At 42.0% G+C, this 25,787-nt stretch overlaps 1 protein-coding gene across 1 annotated transcript in view; it reads left to right on the plus strand.

Moving 5' to 3' along the window:
- pvrl2l (PVR cell adhesion molecule related 2 like) overlaps window positions 1–25,787 on the plus strand; it is a gene marked incomplete at its 3' end in the record, with an annotated part of 186,580 nt that overhangs the window by 119,440 nt on the left and 41,353 nt on the right. The window contains exons 2-3 of the mRNA XM_080515828.1: window positions 12,356–12,468; window positions 17,188–17,431. Of these exons, the coding sequence (XP_080371954.1) occupies window positions 12,356–12,468; window positions 17,188–17,431 (357 nt within the window). The remainder of the gene's footprint in view (window positions 1–12,355; window positions 12,469–17,187; window positions 17,432–25,787) is intronic.

Raw genomic sequence — 25,787 nt, forward strand, 5'->3', positions numbered from 1 at the left:
ATGTAGTCAAACAAATTGTCTGTGTAGATGCTTCGCCCGGCTCCCTTTGAGTGTTTCTGATAAGTGGGACCAAGATGAGGTTCCTCCAGGGCACACAGAGATTGACTGAATGTTATTTGTTTGAAGAATAATCAGCAGTGTTTTCAAATTAGGCCTTCGGCTCGGCTGCCGGTCTCCAGTGTCGGTCCGCTTCAGCCTTAAGAAGACGTTTGTTATTGTTGCTGTCAAATCACATCAATCAGCAATTTTCCACCGTCGAGAGAATTGCATTACAAAACCGAGGCCATGTGATTGCCTGTGGAAACATTCAAAGGAATTACTTTGGTGGTTTCAAGGTTTTGGACAAGCTTGAATGTGACATGATGTCATTTATGTTTATTGATGTTAAATATTAGCTTCTTTTTTTTTTTTTTTCTTCACACTGCTTGATTCAACTTGTGATGGAAGGTGCACATTGTGCCAGAGGCCACTTCTGAGTTTTCTGAACATCCTCCACCAATTTTCTGCTCATTGGAGCCCTTTGCTTGTCCTTTCTGCAGATATTGGATAACCATCTAATTTGTTCAGAGCTATATTTCTCATATCTTGATCCTCGTCCCTGCTTTCTTTTCTTTTTTTTCTTTTTTTTTTTTGAATAATTCCTTTTGATGAAAACCTCGCTGGCCTTTGATCTTGGCGGCAGAATGCAAGTGTATTGCATGTTGGAGGCACATCAGATAGGAAAGCCTAACACTTCGATGGAGACTGTGAGAAGAGAGCCGCTGAAGTCTTGATCAGCCAGGCTGGGGCATGAAAAGAACTGCGTCCACTTGGAAAAGAACGGCGTAACAAAATGCCAGTGACTGTCGATGCATTGTTTTGTTGAGATATGACCGAGATGTATCATTTAAAGCAGCATTGCACGAGGACGGCGTCACGCTTGGCTTTCTCCTATCTTTCACCTTTTGTACCTCCCGAAACAAAGAAGTACAGCCAATCCACTTGAAGTGAATCCGTGCGGTTTCTCCCCCCGTGTTCCTCCTGTCCTGTCGTTCCCTTCAAAGGTGCACAGCTTTTGTTTCTGCCTGTGTGAGCTCGGAGAATAGGCAAAGGAGGTCCTTTGAAAAACAGAAACCTGAATTGAACCCGCTGTTCTTTACCTCGGTACTCGTGTTGCTGCGGTTGTTATTTAACGTGTAAACGCAACCCGCAGCGAACGGGCTCTGGTTTGTGGATCACACACTCGGGTGTCTGCGGGATGCGTCACGTTGAGAGAGAAAACGTATGCTAGCACACACAGCTGAACCCGTGCTCCTGGTTTTTGTTTTTTTTTGTTTTTGTTTTTCTGAGCCCTTTCCCGTGTCCACACGTATGCGGCCCTATGCATTGAAGAACCTGGAAAAGACACAAGCAATAAAACTTTGAGGAGTGAGCACTTTGCACGAGGGAATCGCTGCAGTACCTGCTGCAGAGAGAAGAAACATCTCCAGTTCACTCTCTCGAGACATTTCAAGTCTGTCTGTTGTGCTTTCTCTCAAGGCACGATCACAAAGTTTTCTGGACAGCTCCTTTTCTCCCCCACTACACTGCGTTCTGGCATTTTACTCTTCTAAAGTTGTACCTCTGAGCTAACCTGGGAATCCTGCTTCACGACAACGTCTTTGTACTTAGATCCTCAATACTGTGTGATCTCCTTTTTCAGACCGAAGCATAGGAATGGGCCTTGACAGACTCCTAGACTCATTCTGATCATGTTCACGTTGGTTTATTTGGGTTTCCTCAGGATTTCTTGTGTGCCGCTTCACAAAAGCGTGGTTCTAATATGCAGCAGTTGCTTTATTGCTTGTAAAATCCAGGTTTGATGCTGAGAAGCCAAGCTTCAGGTGGCTTTACTGTCAATCTGTGGATGCTGCGAGCGGAGAAAGATCAAGAGGAATTTTAATTTAGACAGAGAACACAAAACTTTGAAAACAAGGCGATGATGAATGTAAAAGGAAAGGGCTCCCGCGGAAACACGGCTGCATTTCATTCATCTGTTCTGTCTGTTCTACCGCTTCGTCCAGAAGACTGGAAGTTGTGTTGATATGCTGAACTTGTCTCACTTCTTTTAAGGTCAGATTGAACCTCGTGTGCGATGAACCCCACCTTCCCAGGAACAAGGAATGCTTTAGACGCTTCACCATTACCACAGTCGGTGCCTTTAAGATGCAACTGTGCGACCACACGTCGCCTCGTTCTCCGACTAAACAATGAGAGGCTGTCAGCTGCTGTCAGATAGCGACTGTCACAAAGATTAGAAAAGAGGAATTTGAAGATGTGACACTCAAACTTCTCGCAGATGAATTTTCACCTTTGTATGTGAAAATTGGGCTGAGAGACGTTATCGCATTTCCGTCTGAAGGAGTGAGAACAGGGTGTGATTTATTCTTCGGAGCGACTGATCCACCACCTCCTCATAATGATGACAATGGCTTCTGGGAAGAGTATCATTAACCTTATCAGGCGCTTGATGGTGCAAAGGTCCCGGGGAGAATACCGACTGCAGATATATTTATCTTGTACCTACACAGATATTAGAAATGAACACTTAATGAGAGATGATATTGTGGTCATCTACTGTCAAATACCAATTACTGATAGTGAGTTGATGGTTGTAACCCACATGCACACATTCTGTTTTCACATCGTATAGGGACATTGCATTGCCGAAGGTTTCATAAGCCCACTGGCCTGATCATTTTCTCAGCCCACACAGGATTATGTAGTTCTTAATTTCCTTGAAAAAAAACAAAAAAAAAATCACCATAACTGGAGTTAATAGGTTGTCAGTTGAGATCACTGGCAACACTAAAAAAGCCACCCACAGTGTAAACATGCCAATTATACAAGCTGTCACCTACCTATTAACGTTAGACCGAAATTAAAAAGTTTTTTGTTTTTTTTAACTTGCTTTCGTGTCACACTACTTCTGCCAGAATTAACACCAAAGTTATTAAAATGTATTCCTCATGCATACTAAAACACTGAACGTTTCACCTTAAAGCTACAAAACTACAGTCGTTCTCGCTTGCTTGCTTTCTTTCCTTTCTTTCTTTCTTTCTGAAATACCCCAGAGAGATCACCGATACCTAGATACCATCGCTAGATATGACTGTGGTGTCCATTAATATATTCATCTATCTTGTTTTACATTTGTGTAATGGCGACATCAGAAAGGGAGTAAACATATGTTTAATAAAAAAAGGTCTCCCTGCAGTCCAAACATTTAGCAACATAATTAGAATATAGTCCTGGTAGATCTGGAGGAGAGCCAAACTATGAAATATGGGTGTTATTAAGTATGCTGCAGGACTGAAGCCGATCCTTTCTTGGACATGGAAACACCAGAAAGAGACCCACAAAGTTTAGTTTCACCATTCAGCTGTAAGCTATCTCAGGCAATTTAGCTTTCCAAAAATGACGAGAACTTTCCACCTCCAATTAGAAGCTGATTCTTTCGCGAAACCAATTCTGTAATGATGTAAAAACTTTTTGTGCTTTCCAACAGAAAACTAAAAAAAGGTTTAAAAAAAAAAAAGTTCCTTCTTATTGGTTATATGCTTCCCCCCCATTCAAACTTCTCAGTTCACCCAGAATTAGCTCTCTCGAAATAAAAGTTTTGGCCTTGAAACACACCCTGTTACTCTTTTGTTGAAGGAATAAAAAAAAAGCTTCACTTGTTTAACACGTACTTTTAAACTCTAATGCTGCAGAGCTGCCACAGCTGGTAGAATCCAACAAAGACACTTAAATTCCATGTCAAAAATATTGACAGTGACGGTCTGGGATTCCTTCCTGTAGCTCAAACTGTCATATTTTTTGGAATCCCACTTTTCCAATTAACTTCAGATGTATTAACATTCTTGTAGTAAATAAGATAAGAAAAAAGCAACAAAAAAAAAAAATCCTGCTCATCCACGTCGTGATGCCAGGAGCCGCTGCCTGCCAGCTAACGCTAACTGTGCAAAAACCAAAGCCAGCTTCATGACAAGTAATCTCCTCTTTTCTTTCTCTCCGGCATGTTGCTGATCAGTGTCCTGTTACTGAAAAGCCAGCGCAAAATGCCATGATTATGAGCTGTCAAATGCCAATTACCGGTAATTCTGCTGCCTAGCGTGTGGTAGATGAGACAGTCACTCAACTCCAGCCCGCCTCTACCTCTTCCTTTCTAATTCTTTTCACCTTTGAAGAATTGTAGGCAGTTTTTTTTTTTTCTCTTTCTGCGTACCTGTCAGGACTGCAAGATTTTAATGGATGATGACCTGTTTAACAAGTGTGAAATAAATCGAAGTGCGGAATGCTTGCTGTCTCACGCTGAAGCACTTTATCACTGCACATTTCAGGATTTAATATAAAGAATACCGATATGATAAAAGGCCAAACAGATTGTAATAAAAAGGTCAGTATATCTCTGGAAATTAAAATGGACTAAAATCAATATAACGGTAACAATGGATCACGGGACCGACCTCGTGTTAAGAGGTTTGCAACCAGTCATTACTCATGATAAATGTATTATTAATTCACTTCAACACTTCATCCAAATTGCAAATGATGTAATCCCATTCAAAACAGAGCAAGAGGCTGGGAAGAGCCTGGAGGCGTGGTCAGTGCTTCACACGACAGAATGAGTAACAGAATAACCAGGATGAAAATTTAAAATAAAAAAACACACAGGCAAAGGCAAAGCTACACAAAATACGCTTTGGTTTGTGCGGATAAACTTGGTTACAATGGCTAATTTTCTGCTTTTACCCCCCGCCTGTGCCTCGAGTAGCTGCCGTCACACGGTCACGCTCCGATTTACTCAAACAGTTTGTGGTCACACCAACGCGACGGTGGCACTGTATGGCACAACACCACAGATTAGTCCACACACAATTGGCACAATTGTTCATCTTTAGTCTGGGACTGGCGGGAATCACACAGTGTGGTGGCCCCTTCAGCTGAAAGTCAAAACCAAGCACGTTTGATGCTGTAAGCCAGCACTCCTAACCACAGAACCATCGAGCCTCCCAGAATGCCTTGCACACAGCCAATTCGAAGTTATCAATCACCCTGTTTAGATTGTGGGTGTGAGCCAAAGTACCCGAAGAAAGCTTTAAAGACCATGAAGTACTGTATATAATACACAGTTTGCCGGGAGGTGAAAATAGAAAGTCTCACTCTGTCATCACATTCCGGTCTCTCCAACCTGCCACTGCTATTCTTCTCCTCACATCACAACCTGCCGGGTGTCTGGAAGTTCACAAATTATCTTATTATTCATTGCTAAGGAACTGCGAAAAAAAATGTAAAATGCCACTGCAATCATCGTAAGCTCCATCGCTTGTTAACAGCAGTTATATCTGAGGCTTTGGGCTCAATTCCTGCTTGATCAGTGAACCCACTCGACAGCCGCCTCTTGACAGAAGTTGCTCCGTCGCATCTCAACCTGCAACTTGAACCTGGGCGACAGACGCCGGGGGAAAGACGTCTCATCAAGTGATGCCACGGATTTAACCGTGTAGTCTGGGGTTCTGCCGAGACACATGTTGTGTCACTCCTGAACGTAGGCGGAGAGGAAGTGAAAGTAAAATGTCCAACTCTCTGTCAGTATGGGTGGAGTTCCTGTTTCCAGGCTCCAGATCTGTGCATGCATTTCTCCTCCCACTTTCCCAAACATTGAGGTTAGTTGGTGGCGGCAATATTGCCTGAAGGTCTGCTTGAGTGTTTCTATTCAACTGCTCGCTTTCACAAAGGTCACCAGGGCAAGTTGGTGCAAGTTGTGCCGCAGACTTTACCAGCTTTTACACCCTTCCTGCAGCAACTGGGATTTGAATCAGGCTCCCGACGGACTCGAGGTGAAAACGTGGGGCCAAGTTTACACAACAGCATTCCAAGTGAAGATGTCAGTGTCGGTTTATATGGAAAAGGCAGGAAGACTGAAAATAATATCGTTTTCATGTTGGTTCAGTCGTGGGTGCCGTTGTTTGTGTCATAAAACCACACACACATGCACAGACAACAATATGCTCTAAGAGTTAACATGGACATTCTAGTGGACAGACGACCAAGTTGGTTTTATTTTGACAGTTGCCAACGGTAACTGTCAAAATAAAACCACCGTCCCAGGACAATATGGACTGGGAGTCATGAGACTCTGGAGGAAACATTGTTGTTGTTGTCCATCTACCGAGCATGTGCAGAAGAAGGGTTTGATGAGGGGTAGAATTAGATAAGCTTACTTCTAAAAGTACCACCGCAGAAGCTATTTTCCAAAATGTTGCTGTCTAAACGGACCCCAAAATGCAATGAAAGTTTTTTTTCTTTTTCACTTGAAAACCCCACAGCACCAGAAAATGAGACATAAAATAACACTGAAAAAAAAATATGCATGAAAATGATGTTTTTTGTTTTGTTTTGTTTTTTTTAGATGTGTCTTTGAAGCTTAATTAGCTTTAGTTGAATGATAAACTTGAGCATCGACAAACTTGTTCAAGTCAAACGGGGTGATAATTTGATATTCCTCAGTTGTTCTCCATGCAGAAGATGATTTTTTTTTTCAAACGCATAAATTCTTTCTATATTATCATTTTGACAGCTGTTGGAAGCCAAGCAGATAAACGCTGATAGCGTTGACAGAACGGCGCGCTGACACAAAATCCCAAAACAAAACAGCGGCGGTTGATCGCCTGCTATACGAATGTGTGTGATTGGGGTGTTAATGCGGAAAAGGTGCGCGCCCCATCAGCGTCCTCCCATCCTCACACGTTCACTGCGCGTCTCTCAACACGGGGAAGCTCCACATGAACAGGCAAATGCCACAAGCGTCTAAATGTCAATTAGCTGTGATTCATCCCTCTGGTGCGTTGGGAGCGGAGCGGAGTGCGGCTAGTCATTTAACCGCCTCCCCTCTTTGACTTTCCATTTACGTGTAGCTGATGCACCGCGGCCTCCGCCGAACGCAACTGCAGAATGAGCTGCAAATTGTGGGATCGTCGGGGTTGCGAGCAAATAATGGAGAGGATTGTAACGATAAGGGTTACAGTCGTGCATTGACACCAATTTCCCTCACAGCAGGACGAGCACATGTGTGAATCGCCTGTTGAAAAAAAAAAAAGAACGATAAGCATGGAGGGCGATTAAATATAATTTCACAGGGCAGAAAGTTTGCCTCCAGTAATTGTCTTTAACAGTCTGGGGAGTGTGTGTATCACTGAAATGAAATATATATTAAAAAAAAACCCATATCTATTGGACTGTGGATCAAAAGTAATATTACTTTGGGTCTTAAACTGAGCTTCAGTCACATTTTCCAGGCTTCTGAATGAGCAAAGGAAGAAAAAGCAACAAAAAAAAAAAGAAAGAAAACTATCCAACAGGCTGGGGAGAACATGCAAACTCAGCAAAAAAAAAAAAAAAAAACTCTCTACTATATCACCATGTACATGCTGTCATTAATAGAAACATTATGGTCATAAACAGGATTTTTGTGTTGTCAATTAATGAATACTAACAATGAACAATGTTGCAATGTCAACTTTCTTGATAACATTATTTAATAAGCAAACAAAGTTCATGGTTGCACAGCGCTGAAGATCTGTCAGCATGGACTGCTTTTTGTTTGTTTTATTGTGCATTATTACAACATCAAGCCAGAAGTACAAATGTTGGTGCGTGTTATCCTCAGTGTGTGTTATCCTCAGTGTGTGCACACAGCAAGGCATTTGATTTTGTGTTTTCTGTGAGGAAATGACTATTTGGCCCGACTATAAAAAAAAAAAACACACACACAAAAAAACACTTGACACAATTCTTTTCGACTGTAGGACTTGTGAACATAACTGTTTTATTCCCACCGCAATTTAAGAAGCCGACCTGATCTTCACTGTTGATGTTGTACAATTTGAATGTTTGCGTGGTGAAAGTGTGTCGTGTTTAAAGAGAATCGCGGAGTCAGGGTGTCAGCTGACGCTTTGTACAGTATGAATTCCCCTCGATCGCTCGTCTCACTGAGTTGGCTCAGCCTCCATGGAAGTTTTTTTGTTTTTTTTTGTAATTTTTTTGAGTCAGGCTCTGAGGAAATGACTCATCTCTGATGTGATCTCGTGCTCTTTGCTTCTTTCTTTTCACTCTTTCAAGGTTTTACTTTCTCTGCTCACATCTCTCTTTTTGTGCCATCTTCAAACTTCTCTCTCTTTCTCTCTCTCTCTCTCTGATTCTCTTTATTCCGTCCTCGTCTCCCCCTCCGTCCTTCTCTGCTTCAGTCCTTTTACTCATTTTACTTTTATACTTTTTTCTTTCTGTGATCCTCTTTTATTCTGTTGCATTTATTCCTTCCTATAAATGCTTCTGCCATCGTTTTTCCCGCTCTTTTCATTCTCTTTTCTCTCATTCAGTGTTAAGCTCTTTTAATCTTAAACCAGTTTTCTTTTCTCTGCCATGCGCTCATACTCTTCCCATCTCTGTTTGTATTTCTTCTTTCTTCCATTCGCCACAGAAGAGAGTTCTTTGACCATTATAAATACCAAAAAAAAAAAGTTTACGCAGTTCGTAGCTTTAGTGAGACCATCTGGTGTGTGTGTGTATTTTTGCCCCCCCCCCCTTTTTTTTTTCTTCCTTTTTTTAGCGAATAGTTGGGGCTGTGTGTTGATGTGTTTAATTAGGGGAAATTAATCAGCGATTTTGTGAATGGAAGTAGAAAAAAATAACAGCTGGAAGGAGAAGCTCGAGCGGAAAAGTCAAAGCAGGAGAAAATCTTTGGTTTAATTGCTGCTATTTCGAGGTTCTTCGTTATGGAGAAAAACCTTGACAGCTTAGAGTTTGCATGCTTATGTTTGGCATCTCTCTCTCGCTCGCTCTCGCTCTCCCTCTCTCTCTCTTTCACTCTCTGATCAACTTGCAGGAATGGATAAATGGTTTGATGGCCCATTGTCTCCTTTGAGCTGAGGCTCTGATTTATGCACACTGATGTACAGTAATCGCACATGTACACCGTTAAGCATACATATGACTCCACACTGAAAATGTATTCCTGCAAAGGAGGGCACACACACACACACACACACGCACACACAGAGTTTTGTGTTTGTTACTGTGACTGTGTTTTACGGCTGATTTGCAGGCTAAATCCCAGCCAGGCCGTTCACCTCCATGCTGCGGCATGTAACATATTGTCCTAATCAATCCCTCACACACTAAGAGGCTTTTTCAGTGGAACCACCCGGGGCTGGCGAGCAGTTAGCGAGTGCTTATCCCCTTTTCTTGTGGAGAGAGTTAGAGGCCAGCTCCCCACAAGAATTTTATCTTTCCAGGCGCAGAGCCTGGCTGAGAGGGCAGCGGGCGAAGGGGAGATGGAGGAGAAAAGACCTTGCTAGGATTTGATCCCGGGTCAGCGGGGGGGGTTCATGGCGGGGGGGCTGGATCACCACATGGGCGCCAGGCCGAGAGCAGTAAAAGGAGCAGTGGTAGTGGAGGGGAAACAAAAAACACAGGAGCGCAGTTTTGATGCGTTTCGTAGTTAGTTCGAGCATCCGTGGTTTGTTGGCCGGGATGATTGCTGCAAACTGATTGGATTGCAAAGCATGAAGAAGCTTAAGACTTTTAAAAATGTTGCTTCGAGCCGCACAAGAACCCTTTATAGATGTTTAAAAAAAAAAAAAAAAAAAAAACACTTAGCAGCTGGACTTGAACCAGAGTGAACAAAGAAAGGACTGCAATTCCTCTGTGTTGTTTCCCCTGGCCCACTGATTTTGTTCTGGGTTTTTGTGTCTCTGCCATTGTCTTTGTGCCCTTTTCTGATTTTTCTCCCTTTTGTCACCATGTGGATTGCAAGGATATTAAAGTTCATTACATGTAGTAAATGTAATACAGCAAATGCCATGCTTAAATCACCCATATAAAAGCCCATTTCCAAAAGGGTGGATTGACTTTTAGCCTGAAAATCTTAAAAAGACATCATTCATTCACAAGAGAATAATGATTGAATATGAATCATAAAGTAATGAAATGTGTCATAATCTTTCTTTTTGAATTGAATGGCTGTATATCCAGCCATTGGCTGTGTGTGTCTAGCGTCCTGTTGTTCAAAGAAATCCAGGAGTATACAAAATTCGCTCTGTCCTAAATGTTGCTGCTTGGATTATTGGCTTGATGAGCACACGTTTCCAGTTGGTTCTGAGGAGATGAAATGCAGGCAGCAGCCAGACGTTTCTATACTGATGGATGCAGCTTTAGCTGAAATATGAAGAAAGCCTTCCCCGAAAGACACAACTGGATGGAAGCAGATGTTTTTTTTCTAAGACCTCTGTATCCTTATCAGGACTGATGGAGCCTTTCCAGATGGAGACGCTGCACACCGCATCGGTACCGACGCGTCCCCAAACCCTCTGATAAGCTGCTTTGAACCGTGTGCAGATAACAAGTGGGAAGGTCTGCAGGACAGTCTGAGCTTTACAGACAACTATAACAAATGTGACTTCCAGCAGCCACTCGGTTGCCTTTGTTTTGTTAGAAAGGGATGGTTAAATATGTATTTTTTTTTAATTAAAATGTTATACATTGTTTTGGTGATTGCGTTTTTAAATATGTCCTGTGCTCTGAAAGAGTGTTTTGCCCCTTAATGGCTTTTTAAACACATTTGCACAAGCCAACCTTTGAAATGATGGTAATGTCCTCCAAAACAACCATGAAAAGTAGATTTCTCCATTAAATACCCCATTGGAAAAAAAGCATTTTTTAAGTCATCCCCTGTGGAAGAAAATCTCCTTGAGTTGAAAAACTAGTTTCTCCTACTACAACTTGAGTCGTTTTCTGTAGATATTTTGCATACTTATTCAGTTCTGACATTGGTTTGATTATTCTGGCTACTCTTTCATGTGATTCAAATCTGTGCATTTTTTTTTTTTCTTGAGTAGGCCATTTTTATTTCCATCTGCCTCTTCATTTTGTGCCAAAGAAAAATGTTAAAATGTTCAGCTCTGTGGAATTTCAGTCAGTTGTTTTGCACAATTTGTCTATAATACAAGACATTTCTCTGTAGTCCGGGACATAAGAATATAATACAATTACAGTACAGTACAACACAATGAAGAACAGAATAAAAAAGGTTTAAGGTAGAATACAATATGATGTATCACAATATGATAAAGTACAATAGAATGAAGTAACATTAATACTCTATGGTGTGAGTCTGTAGGCCAAGGTATGATACAATGAGATGTAATACAACTTGATGAAGTACGATATGATACAATACGGTATGTTACACTACATTAATGTACTTTCTGATACGATATAATTTACTGTATATTCTCCATAAAGTTATTCTTTTCAAAGAAGCGTTTGAACATTGAGAAACACCGAATAATAACCATTATAAAGCTTTATAGCCAAACACAGACATTCAAATGCAAATCCATTTCCAACCATGCACACGCAAACTTAAACCTGGTCCAAGGCTAAACTGTTGCATCACGGATGTAAAGTGCATCCGTAATGAACACGCAGGTCAGTCTTCAGGCTTCCTGCTGCTTCACCAGGTTTTGTTGAAAGCCTGAAATCTAGTTTATGTTGCATGAATCGTATCTGAAATTCAATATCTGGAAGTCCTGCTCTCTTATAAAGTGAAGTCGAACACAAAGACCCGGCAGATTGAAAGCAACAGAAAGTCACTTCTGTGCACAAAGAATGGTGTCACAGCAGCCAGTGACATTTGTAAAAAAAAAAAAAAATCCCCCCAAAAACCAGGTTAAAGGATAAAGTTTGGGATCAAAGTCTTTCACCTCCTGATTTGCTGTGCTGCAGATGACGTCGACACACAAATGAGTGGGTCCAATGTGGAAAAAGGAGCAAACATGAACAGAATCCATTCCACCTGTCCAAATGACAGCCCGCATGTCAACAAGTGCTGTTTAGAGACGGCGCTTGTCCCCGACTTGAGCCTTTCATTCCGAAGCGAAGGCCTGCAGGTGATTTCCGTTGCATTGCAAACGGATCAAAGGTAGCCGAGCTGCTGAGGTTGTTCCTGGAGGCTCGCCCCATAGCGATGCCTCTTGGTCGACGAGCTTTACTTGTAATGAGCGAGGCCTATCTGAAGGAAGCTGGCTCGGACCGCCCGGGGCTTCGTATCAAAGACTGATGATTCCCATTTCTCTTTCCCTTTAATGAACTTGTTTCCTTTCTCTCACGGACTCCCGTCGCTCTCACTGTCTCTCTCACTCCGTTTCGACGCACCGCTTGTTTTAAACCGTTTACATTGAGGATGTCATTTATCCTTCGTGTTGAGAAGACAAAGACATCAAAGAGTTTGTGGATGGTTTGCGTAACCTCTGGTCTCTTCTCCTCCTGCCTTCAGGTGTTTGGGCTCAGAAAGTGCGAGTTGCAGAGGAGCTGGAGGCGTATCCCACAGAGTCTGTCGACCTCCGCTGCCAGTTCATCGATGGAGGAGGCCTGACCAAGCTCACACAGGTCGGTGGAGGGAAAACAACACGGAACAATCCAAACATGTAAAAGTAGGACTCACATTGTGGTAAACTACATTGGCATTAATTTGAAGTAAAATACGTTTTATTGGGTCCTAAGATTCCTTCAGTCCGAAGACCAAGTCAGACGTTTCAAGGAAAAATACTCCTGATGCAGGTTTTTGCTTTTTATAAGGATGTGACAGGAATATTAAGCACATAAAAACACAAACTGCAGGTTTGGCGGTGTCTCTTGTTTGGACTTGTACCATCTGTAACTGCAAACACTTAAGAAAACAATTTCCAGCTTAAGATTGCTCAGCGAGCAGCGCGGCAGAAATAAGTGGCAGAACAGGTCCGACGGTTCTTCTGCTCACTAAGGAGCTTTCTCAGTGTCAAATCACTGGAAAGAAGCTTTTGCAGGCACTGGATTATCTGGGCCCTCTCGAGAAGATCCCAACATCAAACTTTAAGGGGGAACAGAACTTGATCACAGATACAGAGCCTCGTGAATAAATCCCAGAGATTTCAATCTGGAAAAAAAACACCCTGTCAAAGTAAAGCCGTGCTGCAGAGATCTGCCAGGATGTGTTTCAGACCCACGGCAAATTCTCAGGAGAGTAAACAAACACTGGGAGTGGACCAGCTTTTCACTCTGGGTAATGATAAACCCTCATTTGAGATTTATGGCCGGAGCAACACGTTGTCTGGTGAGTCAGGATCATATATTCGTGGGATTTCAGAAACAAGAGTTGAGGGAACTGCATTAACTTGAGGAGAAGTCTCCCTCGTTGGCCTCTGAGACATTCGACTCTATCCTTCTTCATTAAACCACATTCAAGCTTCAGCATGATCGTCACACCTGAGTATAACTCACCTCTGTCAAAAAGTGAGCCATGAATAAACAAACGTATATTCTGGTGTATTATTGTTATTATGTCCTCGGTAATCCTCAACCGTCAATCCATTCCTCAGCTCTGGATGTCATGTTTTTAACTCACCATTAGCTTTCTTGCATCCTGTTGTGTTTTTTTAGTTGTTTGTTTACACGGCAACGGAGCCCGGAACCCTGAAAACACAACATTTTGTGAATGGCTCACAAAAGTCGAACCTTTCGAAAAACACTCCGACTCCGTCTCCGTCTCCACGTTGACGGCAGAAAGCTTACTGGAAACACTCCAGGCCTGTGAACTGTGTCCCTGTCGATGGCAGAATTGCTGCTACTGCGCACATGTAGCAGTAAATACTATAGTTCTTCTGCCACATGTTCAGGAGATTTTTATTTTGCAGTGATCCACTGAGATGGTTTATTTCATGACCATCACGTTGAGCCTATCAAAGGGAAAACACTCTCAAATTCAAGAGCATTTTTGAATATTCAGCTTTCTTCCCGGCGCTGATTCTCTTTTCAATACTATTCTACACTATTCTGCTCTCAGACATTTAGACGTCATGAACTGTCTCACTCACTGTTTCATAAGAATAGACTGACGTCAATAAGTGTATCGTATTACTTCTATTTAAATGGCAGACAACAGTCCTCTTGAGTAAAGCCTTGACATTTCAAAAGAACATATATTGTAAATAAAGTTTCCTTCACAGACGACTGGCTCCTGATGACTGGCAATGTCCAAATGCTCCCTGAGCTCATTACAGTAATCGAGTAATTTCAATGTAAATAACTCAATTTCACTGTACAACAGTGTACATGCGTTGATTGAATTACTTGTTCTTAATACATTCCCTGATTGTGTGTGTGTGTGTCAGTCTGTGTATGGATGGATGGAAGTCGACCTTTTTGAATGTTGCTGTCATTTTCATGGATGAAAATGGGGGTAATCTTTCATCCGTCCGTGATTTAGCCTCATCTAACTTAGCTGGATCTGATGTTTGGCGCCTGAGAAAAACCCTCGACAGGTCGTCAGCCCGTCCCATTGCAAATTGCATCCACTCTAATTCACATGTAAGGGGAATTTCAAAGTCCTCAAATAACCTTAAAATTGATGCGTTTGGACTGTGGGAAGAAACCAGACTCCTTACAACATGCAAACACTGTATAGCCTACCTATATGTACACACCAGCACACTATAATTCATCAAAGTAAGCATTGGGCAATAATAATTCTATTCAATGCAAGAACTAGAGGAGACCAAATCTTTCCACGTGGTGCATTAGTTTTAGATTTGACCCTTAATCTGTTAGTAGGACACAATTTTATCAGAATAATTCTCAGTGTAGTTTTGAGTTGATGTTGAGGAAGATTCAGTGTGTTGATAACAAGGACATTCTGTAGCTGCACAAGCACGCACGGTATTTGCTTCCTCCCGCTTGCAGTCTTTTCTTCAGCTTTAATCATTATGTCCTCTCTGTGTGCCGGGATGAAACTGCAGATGAACAAATTACCCAGTGAAGCCTCACACTCCTTTAAAAGTCCGTCCATTATGTGGTTTTTACCGGCCTCTTATGAATGTCCAGAGACTGTCAACACCAATCATTATCACGTTGAGCGAATTTCAGTAATCGTCTGTGAAAAATTGTCTTTTCTAGGTTTTCATTAAATATTTTGTTACACTTGGAAAAACTAATTTCATTCTCTGTCATGTTCGGGGTTAACTCAATTTTCCACACATGCGGCTCATTTCGTTTTAACTTGATTTAAATAAACAGACAGCCCCGAGTGCGCGCAACAAATAAAACAAAAATGAGATCTTTTGATGATTTGAAAGTCAATTTATTTTTTATAAAATCCCAATTCACAACATATCTGACACCACCTGAACTGTTCTGTCCTTTGAAACGTCGGGGAGAAGACGGCAAAATGCTACCAGCTGTTGACAAATTCAATTTGATCCCGCGTGATCCGTCCCCATCTCCGGTGTGGATGGAATCAATATGTAATTTGTTCACATGGAAAAATAAAACACCAAGGAAAAAAAACAAAACAAAACACTGACAGAAATTACACACAGCTAAAATTGCCCTTTGTGATATTTTCCTGACGATCACACTCCGAAGAAAGATTCTCATCCACTGATTTCTTGAAGACGTCGACTTTACAATCCATAGTCGCCTCTATGCCCCTGCAGCGCTCCCCGCCTTCTTCCCTTCTCCTCCACATTTCGTACATTTAATTGATGTTTGCTAAATGTGTATTGATGCCCTTTATTCCCACTCCTTCCTGGAGCACCACTTTCGCCCGCAGTTTGTATTGGCTGTCTCCTTGAAAATTGCAGAGCGAAATTAAATCAATTTGATATACCATCAGAGTATTCCCCCTCGCGGCGAGGCCTCGCACAGCCGCGGCAGATATCAATATATCGTTCACATATCAGAAGCCTAACTGCCTGTAAAATGACAGTCTTTCATATTACCTTCTTTAAAAAAAATTTAAAAAAAAAATAGCAACAACATCCTTGAGAGTGTTTACAAGACAAACCGGTGATTTATTTCGCGTCCCACTCAGATAGCTTTAATTGAGTCAGACACTTGGCGCGAGATATTATTACAGGCTGCATAAAATAAACATTGCACAAAGTATTTACAGATATATGAGAAACGATGGCCTCTATATATATATACACACCGTATATGTATATTCCAGTTATTATGCATGACAGGTTCTCAAAGTAATCAGTGATTAGGTGTCATCCTTTGCTCATTTGGCTCATTTGGCACGGTGGTCAGCAGGTAAAACACAGCAGCTGCTGCAACGTTGCTCTTTCAGGAGATTCTTGAGTCTTTGTGAGAAATAGCGTCACCTCAAGTGTGAGGGTGACACAGCAAGACGCTTCAACCAACTGTATTTAGAAATACTCATTGTAATTAACGCTCCAAGATATTGTGGTATACAATATGAAGTATAATAATAAACAAAAAGCTTATATCTACCAAATGTCTCATCCACCTGCTCATCACTATAAGTATCCTTCATAATTATAGAAAACTACATTCACAGATGTGATTTACAGGATTTAGAAATCGGTCTTTCAAAAACAAAAAAAGTACAAATTACACTCCAAATTAGGAAATACAGAATTTGAAACTTGAAAACTTAAGGACTTTGATTTTGCATGGAAACACATTTTTGTTAGTTTATGATAAAACCGCAATGAAACTGTTAACTTTGAATATTAAAGCTTTGTTTGTGATGCATATGACTAATTTCTGTAGAAGTAAATAAATAACATGCAAAATGTTATATTCACACTGTATATCGCTTGATTTACACAACATTGTTAATGATGTTGGTATTTTCTCTATTCAATACAATGTTTTTGATCAGTCGTAACCGCTCCAAAACAAACTTTGTTTCTCTGGATTTTACACAAACAATGAATTTAGTTTTTCTTAATGTAAAGTAATATGATGTCGTCTGGTACATTAAAAATGTCATTAATGTCAAGCAATTGTTAATTAGTCATTTTGTACGTTCAACCCAGGACATGTATTTTTGTGGTGCCATTTGATTTAAGACTATTTCTCCCTTTTACTTTTTCCAAGTGCTTTCTGGATTTTCCTGCTCATGCAAACTTGAACATGTAAACTTTTTCAGATTTTTCTTTTCAAAACTATCACATCACGATGAACAGGATCTGCAGTTGCTCATTTTTAGCTGCTTGCAGCTTATTCCGATAAGAATGAAGCCAGAGATGTTAATGTTATTTCAGTGCGAGACGGTGATCGTCTGAAACAGAGTCTAACCATCAGGTTCTGTCTTCCTGTCAGGTGTCCTGGATATGGGAGCCCGTCGACGGGCAAAGGGACAACATTGCGGTCTACCACCCGGTTTATGGACAGAGCTTCCCCAACTTGTCCTACAAGGACCGGGTGGTGTTCCTGCACAACAATCTGGAGAACCCATCCATTAGGATTTCTAATCTCAGGATGTCGGACGCTGGTCGCTATACCTGTGAATATGCCACCTACCCTTCTGGAAACGAACAAGGGACAACAACCCTTATCATGCTCGGTGAGTAGAAAGACATGAAGTGTGCAGCGAGTGAGCCTTGTTACTCTGACAGAAGTCATTTGCATATTTCAGATATGGCTGGCTGCCTTTCATGCTTACATGTGAAGGGTTAAAGCACCAAAAGGTCAAAAGTATTTCCACATTCCTGCAAAACAGAGCTGTGCTTGAAACGGGCTTTGAAAAGCTCTTCTGCTACATCAGCCTTGACAGGCGCCTCCCCGGCCATCTGCTTATCACTGCCTGCTATAAAAGAAGCTCCCGCCGGACCCAAGGTCTAAGAAGAGGCAATTTAAAGCATTTGACGAGTATTCTCAGCGTATATAGCCTGTTACACACCGACTGAAAAAGAAAATTATAAAAAAAAAGATTGCCTTGGAAGAGATTGTGATTCAGATGCAGTTTTACATGTTAAGTGTCTTCATGCCATGTGATGTCATTGTTGAGCGGTCGGCTGTATTTCATTAACTGAGAGTGTTTATTACAGCTGTCACTGCTTTTTGTTTAGCGCAGAATATTGTACAACTACAATTATAATGACGACGCCCAAAAAAAAGTTTCAACAATTTGATGGAACAGTGAATCAACACAGACTCATCTGATTTGAATTTCTCCGAATCCCATTTAATTATCAAGGATCTATATTTATCATTTGTGGTATTACACGTCAATGTTGGTTCATAATATTTACAGAGTATTCTTTTCTATATTTATTTACAATCGAAGCATTACTACAATCTGTTATCACACTGAGATGTAGAATGTTAGAAGTATTTAGAAAAGTGAGAGCTTATACAGACAAATCTCTTTTGAAAACAGTGTATTTTTAAGCAATAATTGGATATTTTAGTGTTGTTGGGGTTTTTTTTTTCAATAGCTGGGTCGGTCAATTACACACTGACAACAGTAATGGTGGATTTTTGTTTTTCAGAATGCAGTTAAAAAAGAAAAGGAGAAGAAATAATCAGACAAGGAAAATATAGTGGTTGAAGAGAATAGGAAAAAACAAAACAGAAATAATTGAGAAGCAGATATGTGAAGAAAAAAAAATCAATGGGCTAAATGAGGAAATATTTAATAATATAATGACATTGCATGAATGTTGGTCTTTAAAACGCTTCCTCATCTCCTCCCGCACGTCGTTCGGAAGCCGAAAGGCCTTTTGCTTGTCAATTTTCATCTGTTGCTTTATTGACTCACCTCCTTAACTTTGTGTTGTACTTTGTATTATCATGATGAGGAGTTCAGCATGAGTGGAGTTCGGTGGCAGAGGTTCACCGCTGCGCAGTAATACACTGTAATTTGTGTAAACAAAGACATCCTCAGGATCGACCTCTGCTGCGCCCTCTGATATATTTGAATGCTTAAAACTTTCAGTTTAATTGGTGTCACGTCGGCTTGGTGAGAATGGCTGCATTAATTACTTGTTGAGGACTCTAGCAATGATAATTAGAAGAAAAAAAAAATGTCACCAACATAAAATCAACTTAGCTTTGTGTTGCGGCAATCAGACCACAGCTGGACAGCGTCCAATTTATGCACCTAACTTCAGTCCAAAACAGAAGTAATAGCTTATAAAAGTGAAATTATTGGGCTCTGTGTGTTTTCAAATTATCCTCAGAATTTAACACGCTCAAATTTGTGTGGAAAGAGTTCAAAGCGTGAACTCTCCCGCCGAAAAAGCTTCTTTTTTTTTTTTTCGGCAGCTGGCTGACGTCACAACTTTTCTTCTTGGTCTTATGGGTTCTGATGGGAGTCTGCTGGGGCCTGTAGGGCGAGAGATTGTTTGAGTTTTCTTGTCACATGAAACAGAATTCATCAATCATCCCCTCTCGTTGAGAAAGATTACTGTAATCGTGTAGTGATGTTTTTGTGGTAATTGTCGTTAATCTTTTAAGCAACGCATCCGCGTTGTCATGAAAATATTTTATTCAATTGTCGTACTGCTGCAAATATGTCGCTGGCATTTAAATTCACATGTATACGTGCATGACTTTTGTCAGATTTCCTATTTTCCGTCCTCGTGGAGCCTCCGGGATGTTTGCAGAGGGGAAGTGAGGGGGAGAGATTGTGAAAGAGACAGATGGATGTTTTAACAACAAGGGGGAAGTTATGGTTAACTGCTAATTTGGTGAGTTTGTGAACATAGTCAGCCGTATAATCTGCAGCAGTGGCTCTGACACACGGCTCACAGAGGCAGTTAAGGTACTTCAAATCCCTTAACGCCCTATTGCTGCACTTTACATTCAGATGTACTCCCTCTCCGACTCGTAACACAGTCAAATATTAACACAGATATGAGATACATGATATTCATTAGATTTTTTTTTTTTCCAGCTCAGTATGACTAGTGCTCAAATTCATAAAAATCCCCTCAATCCATTTTTTTCCCCCCCTCAATATTGCAATATTTCACTCATGATGAGACTGAAAACAGGAACAGCTAATAGCTCACTGTGGAACTTTTTTTGGGGGCAGAAAATGTGATCGTATAAATTGTCGGGCGTCTTTAATGAAATGAAACGTTATATGCAATTCAGCAGACATAAGATACTGTACATATCTGTGAGCGATTGTTCTGGGTTATCAAGCGGGCTTCAAAGCCGCGTGCAACTTTGCCAAGAAGTGAAATCTGGAGAAAGGCTTGAGGTTACCTCACTGTCCTGATTTTTGAAAGTGAGTGGATGTTTAGCTGCTGTTAGCGAGGGACACATCCTGTTTGTAATCGGAGGCAGCTGGTGTTATTCATCCACCCACATGTCCTCCCGTTTGCACTCCGCTTACAAAGGAGTCAGATGCTGGTGTCTTTTTTTTTTTTTTCACATTTAGCAGCAGTGCGAAGGCTCCACGCTTCAATGTGGAGAAAAACAGTTCCCTTGATTGTTTCATGAAAGGGCCACGCTCACATTATAGAAATGGCCCCATGGAATCGGTGCTCATACAATAAAGACCTCATGCATTTAGTGCTTCTGTCGAAATGGGAGGAGGAGGAGGAGGAGGAGGAGGAACAATCTGAGATGATGGACTCTGAATTGAAAGTGTGAGTGTACTGACTGAGCTGTTTAAAGCAATCTGTCCGTTCTTTCCATTTATCGTTCCGTGCGGTTCACGTTTCAAGCCCCCCCCCCTTTATTTTTTCCTTTCACACCGAGCGGGTTCAATTTCAGAGCCTTTCGTGTGTTGGTTCTCAATATATAAAAAGAAAATCAAAAAAAGTCAGATTTTCTCTGGATTTTGAAAGGCTTTGTATGCGTACTGGCAGAATAAGTGGGGTGACACTGTGAAGTTAATGTGTTGGTGTCAAAAATGTGGATGTTGTAAAGGGTCTGCAAGTTCCATTGGGGACAGTACACAATACGCAGCCAAAGAATAAAGTGAGTTCATGTCAGTACCCCGGTTGTTGGAACTATTACAGTTCACAGGAAGCCTTTCATGTGCCCTCCAAGCTGGGCAAGTCATTTCTTTTCCCCCCGTATATCTTTCTTTCTTCTTTCTTCTTTTTAGTAAATCTGCACACAACAATCAAAACCCACTGTTGCAACTTCCACGTAGAACTAAGCTCAGAGGAGATGCAGAAGTTGGCCGTGTTGCAGAGAAATATGCAGAGATATTCTGGCCGGCTTGCAGATGGATGTGGGCTAAGCCTCCTAAACTGCGACTTGCTGGCACGGAGCAGCGTTAGACCGGGAAATACCTGCTGGAAAGCTCGCTGGCTCGTCTTTTTTCCGGGTGCTGAGGCAGAGCCAAGCCTCGCTCGGACAGTCTGCTCGGTGGAAATGCACTTGGCACACCAAGTTCCTCGAAGTCGCTCGGAAACGGTCGTATTTTACCTTGTGTGTCGAATCCATATCGGCCAATCACATTAAATCTTATTGGATCCACTGCAACCTGTTGCGTATAGAACCAGCAGGACCCCGGTCATATCACAACGTATTTCAGTGTGAATGTATAATACTGGAAGCCAATAGTATTATAACTTATTGGATACAGCACCCCAGCCAGCCAATCTTATTACCACTTATTGGGATTTGAATAAAGAATCACGTACTTGGCAGTGAGTGATCTCATCTCTCATCGTCTTGGGTGGGGCCCATGCACAGTAGATGGCAGCCTATTATACTGGATCTTAATGGGCACAGTGCGGCCAGCCGGACAGAATCACATATGCAGGTGCGTCAGAGTCGAGTTGAATCATTTGCCTTCTTTCCAAGTGCTCTCCTCTCTCGTGGTGAAAACCTGTCCTTTCTGTTTTGAATGTGAAGAGGGAGATTTTAAATGTGCACAGGTTAAATAAGACTGGAGGGGGGGGGGGGGGGGGGGGTCACTGGCTGGAGTCCACAGACAACACAAGTCGACAAAAGACAGATTAGAGAGGAGCTTCTGAAAACATTTCTTTCAGCCAGAAAGGCATCAGTGGTGGAGTTGACCTCCAGAAGTGGAGCCCACTGCTTTTCTTCTGGCAAAGAGGTTTTTGTTTTTTTTGTTTTTTTACGAAAAAAAACAAAAAACAACAACAACAAGCCAGCGTTGTAATGAATATCATTAATCTGGACAGCGTGTGAAGCTCCTACTGAGCGACAAGCATTGGCTTGATGCTTCAGTGTAGATCCTTCAACCATGGAGAGAAACACAATATTCTGTATTTCATGTACAAACAAAGGGAAAGGCAATTTTCACTCTTCTTGACTTCCAAGCTGCACTCAACATGTCAACCCTTCATCTATCCGATAGCGCAACCTCCCCCCTCCCCAGGTACTGTGGTGTGCATTTTTTCACGATGATTGGCTGGTAGGTTGTTCTAAACATCTGGAAGAACCTGCACCAGCACCCCTGTGCATTGAGGCTATTTTAATTGCTTCTTTTCTTCAGGTAGTCCCAGGCTGACTCTGTGTGTGTGTGTGCGTGTGTGTGGGTGTGTGTGTGTGTGAGTGCGCGTGTGTGCGTGCATGTGTTGAGGGTGAGGCAGTTGTTTTCAACTCCAGTTGCATATTTGCGATTGTACTTGTACTAATGTCTCACTATATCGTTAATATGAAATGCAAATCTGGTCCAAACTCCAAGTGAGTTTCGACCTTACCCATCCATCACCGAGCCAGACCGGGGATGTAGAAGCTGGAGCCAAACACAGTCGGACTCCAAGCAAAACCGTCCCGGAGAGTTTGTCGGTCCATCACAGACATCAATTCAACCTGAAAACACTCACAAACAGAAAAAAGCTTTATTGGTTTAAGAAGTTATTTGGCACTCAGAGCCCGGCGGAGGACTGGAGTAATGGATGCATGGTCGCAATGATCTCAGATTAGTTCCCCCCCCCCCCAGAGTCTGGACACTGGTGGCGGCAAGGAAGAGGGTGGCCTGGGGCGAGCCGGAGATTCTGTTCTTTTTGAACTGAGAGAAACCCAACTGAACAACGTGAGCAAGCAGAGCGACTGCGGAAAGGAAAAAGTCAGAGGTGGCGGCTTTCTGCTCTGCCGGTTGGTAGAACAGGAGGATGAGACGGGCAGTGATTGGTGGAGGTTGTTCCTCCAGGTTGAATTACCACTTTGCGCTCCAGCTCCCACCTTGTGCCGCCTTGAACTGCTGTTGGTATGAATAAAATAGTGCGATTTTCTCAGTCATTAGTATGACATTTTACTTTCGTGTGTGTGTGAAACAATTAATGCAGGAGGAAACTGTTCTGGTGTGAACTCACTGCAAGTTCTGCGAGTCTTCTCAACTTCCATATGTCTTTATTACCTTACTTGCTAATTAAATGTTTGGTGAATTAATGACAACTGTCTGTGAACATTAGTATAAACTGATTCTGCTCATTTCTACTGTGCTGATCAGATGTTTCCTAAACCTGGAACAGTCCTGCTTTTCAATCATGTTTTCATGCAACCTTTGGTATTTTCACTCAATAATGCAGGTGGTTCAACGGTGAACAAATTCTCCCTTCTCCCTTGGAGCCCTTTTTTTTCTTTTTTTCTTTTTGGTGTTGATGACCTTAATACATCCAGTTGCAGCGCAGTGGCCAGCAGCAGCAAGGATGTAGCCGTCGGACAGCTCCCAGCTGCAAATTTGAATTGAGAATGGGGTCGTGCACTGAAGAAATCATTTATACAAAGCAAGCTTCCCCAGAATGACTAAAGGTTAAAAAGGAATCATAGATTTGTTCAGGCTGCTGGGAGAGTGTTCAGTCACTGTGTCTGACAAACCACGTCTTTATCAAACTGAAACATGTTGACTTCTGCTGTTAAAGACCCCGTTTACACAACGATTTCAAGTGTTTCAAGTGCTCAGAGTCACTGAAGCTTTTTTAAAACGGCTCCCAAGGAAGAACTTTTGGAAAACTCTTAGACTCTGTCTGTGTGGAAAAGAGGGGGAAATTCAACTTTTTGAAAATGTCCAGGCTCCATGTTGACAGCATAAATGATGCTACTGCACGTGTGAACTCCATCCATTGTTAATAGTTGTTCTTCACGTGTTCAGAAGATTGTCAACTACAATTGACGAGAAAGAACTCCAATTTCCATCTTCCAGACACTGAAGCTCAGTGACTATGGAGAACCATGACCCTCCAGTGGTGAAGTGGTGAGTTTTTTCTCACATTCCAGTGTGACGATCCTCAGTTCCAGGCTGAGCTTGGTGCATTTTCATGTTCCTCCTATGTGTGAGTGATCCTTTCCCAGGTACTCCGTTTCCTCCCGCACTTCAAAAACCTGCTTTTAGGGTGGATCTAAACACACGGTCTGTGTGTGAGACTGTCTGATTCTCTGCCCCGTGATGGACTGGTTATCTCTCGCTGCCTTTTCCATGTTGAGCAGAGATCAGCTCCGGCACCTCATGAGGAGTGCAGCCAGAGTGCAGCGTCTTTCAAATGCACCAATCTCATTGCTGTCCAAACACGGAAAACACAACTTCTGTGAACAGCACACTGCGGCCTCCGTGATTGATTTGTCTTAACCTGTGCAGGAGATTCACCACAATAGCAAAGGCAGATCCCACAGTTCGTGTGCTGCTCTGTCTTATACAGCATTTCTGCAACAGAGTTTACAGTTTAAGCACAATTAGATGCTTGATAGAAAACATGAACACCTGGTACAGTGTGGTGGGTGAATGGATGGACGGATGACTTGCAGCAACATGCTCCCATGTCCTATACCTGATTAGTTAAGTTACACTGAAAAGTGGGGGGGCGGGGAGCATCAGATTTTACATTTGCCCACAAGATCAGTCAGAATACTGTTAGCTGCAGCAGCACAAACTGTTTTAAAATGGCAGTTTGTCTTCACAGGCACGTCTGAGCCACGTTTAGAAGTCAAAATTAAGTGTTTTCTGCTTTTAATTCCTGCATAACAATAGTGCTTACAGAAATTATTATTAAATCATTGTAATTCAAGCCTTTTCACTTAGAGCTCTCAAGCATAAATTAACTAAATAAGTGTGAAGGCCTGAAATAATTCCTGTTTTTAAACGGTTTTGTGGGGCCGATCACGGGTTGTCACATGTCAAAACATCACACACAAGCAGCGCAATACGTGTAGCTTATTGCTGTTTCTTGAATATTCATGCAACGTTAACATCGGAGTGGGGAGTGGGCGGGGCGGGGGGGGGGGGGGGGGGGGGGGGGGGTGCAGAGCCAAACAGATGGTTTCTCCAATAATGACTAGAAATATTCAGTAGTGGGGTTTCAAGCTGAGAGAAGATGTTTACAAACCTGGGCAGCTGGTGAGACATGAATCCTCAAAACTTCACAACATTCACAAGCTTTCATTGATTTTTGGCTAAAGCATGCAGCAAAGTAGAAAAATACATATCACTCGTCTGCCCCTCATTGGGGCACAGCAGTGAATAAATCCATGTTTAGAGAGCAAGAGAGAAGGGGGGGAAAGTTTGATTTGTGCCACCAGCCAAGTGCTTTTAAATCGGTTCTCCAGACTCGTTTTGTGTGTGAGCAGAAGCTGTTTCAATTATTGTCCTTGAAGTATTCTTTTGCCACGTCCAACAAAAGTTCAGGAAGTCACCGGATTTACCAGTTGATGTTTCTATTTTCCAGCTTTTAGTTTGTTGAAGCTGTTCCGACCATTTTTTTTTGTTTGTTTTTTTCACGGACGACTCAAAGTGACTGCATCGGGTCAGAATAGTTTGGTTGAAACGAGTGTACAGGTCAAACTGCTTAGTTTTAATGATAATAAGGTCAACGTGGTCCAGAAGCACATTCGCATCCACCCACATGTGAGATATTGACATTCATGGACTGACTGCATCAGACTACTTCTCATCTGGTTTGAGGCTTGTTATTTGAAAGGATGCAGTCTGGCTTTGCCAGCCCCCCCCCCCCCCCCCCCCCCCCCGCTTCAGGACAAAAACAAGTTGA

The sequence above is a fragment of the Blennius ocellaris genome, assembly GCF_963422515.1.
Source record: "Blennius ocellaris genome assembly, chromosome: 20".
In the NCBI taxonomy this organism is placed as follows: Eukaryota; Metazoa; Chordata; class Actinopteri; order Blenniiformes; family Blenniidae; genus Blennius; species Blennius ocellaris.